The 7,941-nt window shown below is 40.0% G+C and overlaps 1 protein-coding gene across 1 annotated transcript in view; it reads left to right on the top strand.

The window, feature by feature from the left end:
- LOC123974996 (cryptochrome-1-like) overlaps positions 1-7,528 on the top strand; it is a 28,020-nt gene extending 20,492 nt beyond the window's left edge. The window contains exons 10-15 of the mRNA XM_046056088.1: positions 745-947; positions 1,576-1,686; positions 1,792-1,947; positions 2,202-2,282; positions 2,564-2,688; positions 3,838-7,528. Of these exons, the coding sequence (XP_045912044.1) occupies positions 745-947; positions 1,576-1,686; positions 1,792-1,947; positions 2,202-2,282; positions 2,564-2,688; positions 3,838-3,846 (685 nt within the window). The 3' untranslated portion in view covers positions 3,847-7,528. The remainder of the gene's footprint in view (positions 1-744; positions 948-1,575; positions 1,687-1,791; positions 1,948-2,201; positions 2,283-2,563; positions 2,689-3,837) is intronic.
- Positions 7,529-7,941: the final 413 nt, after the last annotated feature.

Raw genomic sequence — 7,941 nt, 5'->3', positions numbered from 1 at the left:
GGGGGGGGGGGGGGGGGGGGGGGGGGGGGACTGGATGAACATCTTCTGCAGGTTGTGAGACGTTGATTTCTTGTTGCAGACAGTGTTCTATTGGCTTCTTCTCTTGGGGATCACACTTTGTCTGCGGCGTGGCTGCTATGACGCCAACTTACAGTAAAAGTTGTTCGGGACCCCAACCCCTTGGTTTAGTCCTCATTGTGCACTGTGATGGTAACTCACTTCAGTGCCAGAATGCCATCATGACTCCGTACTCATACACTCATTTGCTGTAGCCATACTGTGCAATTTTGTGGTTGTTTGTAGCTTTCGTTTTGTTGGCAGCTATTTTCCATAATACTTGTAAGCATGAAGTGCTGAAGACCAGCATGCTATTATCAGTTACAGTACATACAAAGACTATACAGTTAAAACAGAACATTATTACTGAATCGTTCATTAAATGATAAATTTCACAGTAAGCAAAAAACACTTAAATAGTATCATATCAGATATATGCATTATAATTGATGAGATTACACTGCGTTTTCAATGTGTCACAGTTACATATAGTCCTATACCTTTTTCAAACTAATATTTGAAATAATGAAAACGAAGATATTTGGCACTTTTTTTTTTTTTTTCTAACCTTTTTTAAACAAATAACCCTTTTGCATCCCCGCATCGCTCCCGCCCCTGATTCCCTCTGTAATCTTCCACGTCCGGTTGACACAAGCCGGCAAATCTAATGTCTCCCTGTGCTTTCAGACGATACTTACCTATCCTCCGAGGTTTCCCTGCTAAGTACATATACGACCCGTGGAACGCTCCGGAGTCCGTGCAGGCAGCCGCGAAGTGCATAATCGGCGTCCATTACCCGAAGCCCGTAGTGCATCACGCAGAGGCAAGCCGGCTCAACATTGAGAGGATGAAGCAGATCTACCAGCAACTTAGCCGATACAGGGGACTGGGTAAGCAATAAATAGATTAACAAGAATGAGCAAGGCTCGAATCCCTAACTCCTCCCTGTGCGCTGCACAATGGCTGCCCACTGCTCCTACTTAAGATCAATAAAGTGTAAGAGTGGCTGAAAAAGAAATTGTTGGATGAATAAATGGAAATGTTTGGCCAGAGGATATTGGCAGAGAAAAGAACCTGCCTGTAGTGGCTTAACTCATCACTTCCCACTTTACTTGGAAACTGGATGTGTCATGTTGGCAACATGCAAACATTTAACTGTTGCATGTTCACAAACCGTGGAAAAATAGCGGAAAAGAAGTACAAACTCACCAATTGTGTGTATATTTGAGCTCTAACAACCTGTAACTATTTGATGTCAACATGCAGATGATGGGCAAAATATTGCATGTTAGCATGCTTACAGTTAATGTGTTAAAATATAACATGGCACATTTTCGTTGTTACTCAAGATGTCGTGTGAGGCCATTATCTGCATTTCAGCTGGCATTCTTCCCTGATTAACGGCCAAATGGACACAATTACTGAGTTGTGCTGTCTTTGAAGAAATAAAATCTGTCTTTAGAATAAATTCACTCATCTCAAAGTACAAAAACAAATATGTGTTTGTGTGTTTTTCAGGCCTGCTGGCATCCGTGCCGTCAACCAATGGGAATGGGAACGGCGGAATGATGGCCTACTCTCCCGGAGAGCAGCAGCCAGGGACCAACAACAACAACAACAATTCACATTGTGAGTGAATGTTGTACTAATAAAGACGTGCAGATGTGTCAAATTGTTTTGTAATCATGGTTGGTCATCAGTCGCATGTCTTAACCTGTCTGATTCTTTTTTCAGTGCCTGGAGTGTCCGGGAGCTCTGTTGCAGCGGGTAACGGCAGCGGGAGCATCCTACTCAACTTTGACAATGAAGAACAGACCAGGCCTAGCAGTGCTGGGCAACAGCAGCAACGACTGCAACCGCTCTCACAACAACAGCAACATCAACAGCATGGTATGTCTTCCCCTGACATTCTGCGTTATGTGCATAAATTGTACACACTGGTTTGAAAAAATCTACAAGCATGTTTTGTGCCAATCACTACACTAGTTGCTAATTAGCAAAAACCTTGCTTTAAATAAGCTGTATACATGCTATTTTTAAAATTGTTGTAGGTAATTTATTATGCGTATATCATATTTTTGTGCCCTCTCACAAACCACTAACTTCTAAGTGTCTGATGTGTTTGATGTGTCCTTCTCTTGCAGGATACCACTCAGTGCCAGACACCAGCCAGACCATCACCAGCAGCCGACTCTACCACGAGTTTGCTGTGCCTCAACACCCAGGTAGGAAACAGGAAGCATCTGGTGCAACCATCTTACTTGTACTTCTGGATGCTCAAGTCAAACTTTTGACAATTTTAAAAGCATTTGTTTAGTGTGGATGAATGCTGCCACTAGAGGGCGACTCTATTCCTCCCTATTAATAGTCACCAGGATTAAGTTCTTCCCAGCAGAGGGGGATCACAAGAGATTCATAAAACTAGACCTCACATTTACTTGACTTAGCATCCATCTGTTCAAATGTTTTACTGAGAATGATTTCATTTTTCTACTGGGGCGTTCAGGACCCCTCCTGCACACCAGAGGTGGTATCACAGGAAAGCGGGAGCGTGAGTCGGAACGTGAAGGGTCGGGGGAGAAAGACTTGGCGTCCTGTTCGATGCATAAGATGCAGAGGCAGAGTGCACAGGTCAGACTACTGCTCATCATAGTACCCAGTGTCTTTAATGGCAATTTACTTTTGATGGCTTGTTGGGATGGCTGATTATAGAATGAAAATACAATGTGGCCTCTTATGTGTTATGTTCTGTTTAAGAGCTGAAAGATTTTGCATATTGCTCAAAAATATTTAAATAAAAGACAAGGTTAACATTATACCATAAATCCCAAAACCAACAATGTGTTAGTCCGACTCAGTACTATCCCAACTTCTGAGCCTGTTTTCTTCCTACTAAAGACATAAATCTTTAATGACAGAAAATTTGTTTCTCTTGTCAACCACTATATTTTCTTCACTTTCACTGTAAGCTAAATCAATGCACAAAACTACTGTATTGCTTGGTATTAGCCCTGCTGTTTTATCCATACAGTTTTGTGGTTGACTTTCTAGAAAATATAATATATCATGATATAGATCAGTATGGAGTATTATAAAACACACCACAGCTGTAATGTGCTAATCCAAGGAGCGAATGGAATAAAATAGCTGTTTTCCACAGAGTTAACCCAGAATAGGACAGTGTCATGATCCATGACACCTGTGTGAGTGTGTATGCATAGAAAGCAATTCAGGCGTGTCTTATGATGCTGGTGGTGTATGTTGCCCTTTACACTTCATAATGAATTATAAATACGTTAGTTTAGTTAAGCACGGTTTAAATCTCCACACAGCATGCAAATATAAATCGAAAATAGCAGTTGTGATGACAACTGATGTTGTTTACAACAAAGGCAGAGCCTTTGAAAAAGCAGTCATGCAACACACAGATACTGTTTGGGTGTGTAATGTGTCTCTCTTCCCACTACAAAGTAAATATTTTTCATCATGACACAGTCAGCAGAGAGAGTTGTCCATGTAAATGTCAGCCTGTCATGAAGTTGCCATGCTCACAATAAAAAATACAAAACCTATCTTTGAATGTAGGACTAACTATGCAAAACAGTTGTTGGAGTAAGCAATGGAAAATATGAAAGCAAGAGTGCAGGAAAAGAAGAGTCACACATCTCTGAATGCTTCTGTTCTTTATAGCCAGGGAAAAATTTGCACAAGGTCTATTTTTTCTACTATACTGTGCTAGTGTGAGAATCCTCACTGTGTGGTTTCTTATCTTCCCTGCAGACTACCTAGAGCAGGCAGACTCGGGACCGTCCGAATCCACATCAGAGTTACCATTCGGCCAGCAGAGAGAGAGGAAATCCCAACGTTGTCCTCAAAACACATGCAGCTCCAGATTTGACTGCCTCCTCTTCAAACACAAGGCATCTAAAACTGCTCTCTGTCTTTACAGTCGGGAATCCCCGGGGTGTAAACACAAAAGTGAAAATGTGACCTTGACACAAAGGGCTTTTACATCCTAGAGTCCGTTGACCTCTGACCTCTTGTGGTGGTACAGATAGGCATGTGCAAAGGAACAAAACGCCTCAAACCTAGAGCTAAATAAAGTATTTGTAAAAAAAACGATAAAATAAAAAACTACATTATTGTCTTAAAACTGCTGCCACCAGCCAGTTTGAGTATTGTACGAATACTGAAACAGCTATAAATGTAAGTAATAGAATATTTAGTTTTTTTAAAAGCCGCAAATACAACTCCATTAGTCACCTTGTCTGTCCTTGCATTCACTAATGTAAAACCAGGCTGATTATGTCCGGGTGTACAGAGACATTGTGCTTTTACTACAGCTTTATAGTATGTCCTAATGTGCTACATCCCATAGTGTTAACCAGGGAAAAAAACATCACCACCGTACATGCTGACAGGTCAGTCTCACTTAAGGAATATGTTTTGTCATAGATGTAAAAGTCTTTACATTGGAAAAACGCTGTTATACTGATTTTTATATTTATGTTTCTCGTTTTTGAGATTAAATGTTTGTAAATAAGCAAATTAGATTTTTAACAAAATAGTTTTTCCAAGAATCTGGACATCGAAAAACAAAAGACGGGTTTTACTAATCTTTAAACTGTATCATTAACCCTGATTTCACCAGGCAAAAGGACTAAAAGCACATGAGTATTCACTGTAACAGCCTGGCAGGTTGTTGAAAATGTTAAGAGTCATTTCTCAGCTTCTCTCTGACTAGTTGGCATGTAAATATAAAGTTAATCAGGCACTGGCTGTCCAGTTGGCCGGTGAGCATGATATCATCCTTCTTAAATGCGACTATTCACACCTGGTTTTATGGGAACCTCTAGCACTGCCTGGTTAGCGCATGTCATCACTTGATTTGTATCGGCAGCTAACAATGGTGATTTTGTATAGTATTTCCGACAGTATTTAAAACGTACAATATCGCGGAGAACAAACACTCAGACCACTTTCTAATGTTGGTGTTTACAAACATGTTTACAGTGTGTTACTGTAGATTAGTTAGACGTTTTGTCGGGTCACTCTGGCTGTAAAACTGCCTTTCAGGATGTAGCATTATGGATAAAAGAGTTCTTGTGTGTGTAGCTTTCTTTGTAATTCTTTGTGAACATGTCCTATTGTGACGTCTGTAAGCTCATCAGAGGTGGACAAGTAGCAGAACACTTTTCTTAAAAGTAATTGTCGAGTAATTGTATGTCTTTTTTATAAGTTTTTTCCGTTTTTTGGAAAGCCATCTAGATCCTGAGCCTTTGCTATTTTAAAAGTAAAACACATGAAGATTTAACATTTTCACAATTCCCATTAATGTCAGGCAAACATGAGCAGGCTCTGTTCTGTATGGTTATTGAGAATTATAGTTTTTTTTTCAACTTCATCTTTAATTTAAAGTGTTGCTTTATCATGCTGGCATTGTTTCCCACATTATTAATCATGTACAGACCGACAGACGTGTGTGTGTGTGTGTGTGTGAAATAACAGTGATTTGTCAGTTTTTTTTTTTTTATCACCCATCTCACAGCTGTTGACCATCAGAGCCTGGACGATCCTTTAACAATATACAATATTGATTTGACTTCGCCCGTCAGTCAGTCACATTTTCACCTCTCTGTTTCCCCCCTGCAAATGTCTCAAAAACAGATTATGCCTGTAGAAGTAAAAATAAATGTCATTGGGGTATCTCTGAGGCATATTGTGATGTTGGAAAATTTTGAACTTTTTTTGCTGTGCAACATGTTCAACAACCAAAACAAATGTTGCTGGTCAGTTTGGGAGAGAATGTCACTAGAGGTAACTTCTGAGAACACAGTTAGTTGGGTGCAAACTCCTCAAAGGTGTCAAATTTTTTTTCCAAGATTTCTTATAAAAACCAAAAACTTCTGAAAATGTACAACAAAGATGAGTCGACGCATAAAAGACTGAATATGGCATCTGATCCAAATGAGCGTAATTCTGTCAGCAAAACAGAAGCTAACATTCCTCAGAAACGAGTGTACCCTCCTGGTGAAGGATTTCTACTACTGTACAAGGAGTTATATATGGCTACTTGCAACACATTTTGCGACTCGCACATATCTGATAAAACCTTGATATGTGGTGACCACAATTTGATGTTTGATGTTTACTATGCACAATTGAAAGTAAACAAATGAGATGGGTCGTAAAATGTCCGCTGTAAAGTTGTCTATGGGAGGATTATGTAACCCCGTTGGAAAAATGAAGTTGGTGACTAAAGTTCCATCCACCCTCCACTATCACCTTTACTCCTGGTGAGAAGAATGCAGTTGAATTGAACCAGAGAATGTACAATTTCCCCTGTAAAATACACCCAGCAGCCCACACACACGTACACACTAAACATTGACAACTGCATCACTAAGTGATGCAACAGCAAGTTGTTATGAGAAAGGCATTGTATATTGAGGGATTTATGGTACATGCAAAGCTGACACGTGTGCACACAGAACGTACTACACACACACACACACACACACACGCACACACGCGCACACACAGGAGAGAACAGAGTTTCATTAAGCTGCATAAAGCCCCAATCTGCTATCCAACTTTGTTCAAGCATTGTAACTGCACGATAAAAGATAATCACAATTTTCTACACATTCATTGACCACGGATTGGCTATTTGAAACTACACACATTTTGTGTTTACTTGCCTTTCGTGAGCCAAGCCAACAGAGAAGTTGTTGTTGTTTTTCTCTGCCAAAAGGAAGAATAACAGCATCACATCGCATGCTGTTTCTATTTGGTTGAGTACTAATTTCTCGCTATTGGCAGAAACTGTACATTAACCCAAAATGGTTAAATTAAAGTGAGGTTTCTAGTATGTGCTCTGATGTGAAATCTCCACCATTGCACACTCAACAGAACACCAAAAAGAAAGCATTTGGGCCCTTTAATTGAAGAGTTTATATCCTGTATTTGAGTAAAACGGTCTAAATCTTGAAAAACCTGCAGGTTGGGTATGATGGCATCTTGCCTGCGCTCTCCTGACAAAGTTCTGGTTTCAGTGGAGCCGTGATAACTCGTTTCTGTGTACAGTACTCGATTGTTCATCTGTGATTATACTGGCCTCAGCTTCCAGAGTAATTTAGACTCTGGGGGTGGGGGCAGAGTAAAGGGGAGAAGGTAAAAGTAGTGTTTCTGTATTATAATTCTGTATGTTCTCAAGAGGATTTCAATATTGTTAGTTTTTTTTTGTAGCTTTTATCACTATGGAAACACAAGTTAAACTAAGTCTTTACTCTCGCTTTTCATTGTTTTGTTTTTTTGTTTTGTTCTCCCTTCTGTGGCGTGAAGGTGGAAGCTGATGCCATCTATCACATCTGTAATATTACGCGCTGTCTCTGTTTCTCCTTGTGTTGTGAAAGGCTTTTCTTGTGCTTGATGAAGTTCATGACAGGAAATAAAAATTGTTACAACTAGACACCTTTTCATTGTGTCTTCTTCATTAGCATAGATGCAGTTATTTGACTGTTAACTGCCTTTACACTACTGATACTGGATTTCTGAGACCAATACCAATAATGATTTTTCAGCCGTCATCTGACTACAATGTCTAGTCTAACTGCCCTTGTTGTCAATGTTGACTTTATTACATTCCTGAATGAGGTCAGGAAAAGTCGTTTGAAAAAGAAAAAATTTTTTCGAATACTTACAGATGCAAAGCATAACAGCTTGGACCAGCGAAGCGACAGGTGAGGGAGGTTAAAATTAGGTACAAGCTTGCACATTACCCAGCTATTTGATGTAGCAGCAACATGGGGATTCATTGGAGAACAGGTTCTGCACAGACTGGTAGGGCACCTGTAAGGCAACTGCAATACCTACAGCAGAACG

The sequence above is a fragment of the Micropterus dolomieu genome, linkage group LG08 (assembly GCF_021292245.1).
Source record: "Micropterus dolomieu isolate WLL.071019.BEF.003 ecotype Adirondacks linkage group LG08, ASM2129224v1, whole genome shotgun sequence".
In the NCBI taxonomy this organism is placed as follows: Eukaryota; Metazoa; Chordata; class Actinopteri; order Centrarchiformes; family Centrarchidae; genus Micropterus; species Micropterus dolomieu.
Note: the sequence above shows the minus strand (reverse complement) of the source record. Positions and strands in the feature narration are given on the sequence as shown.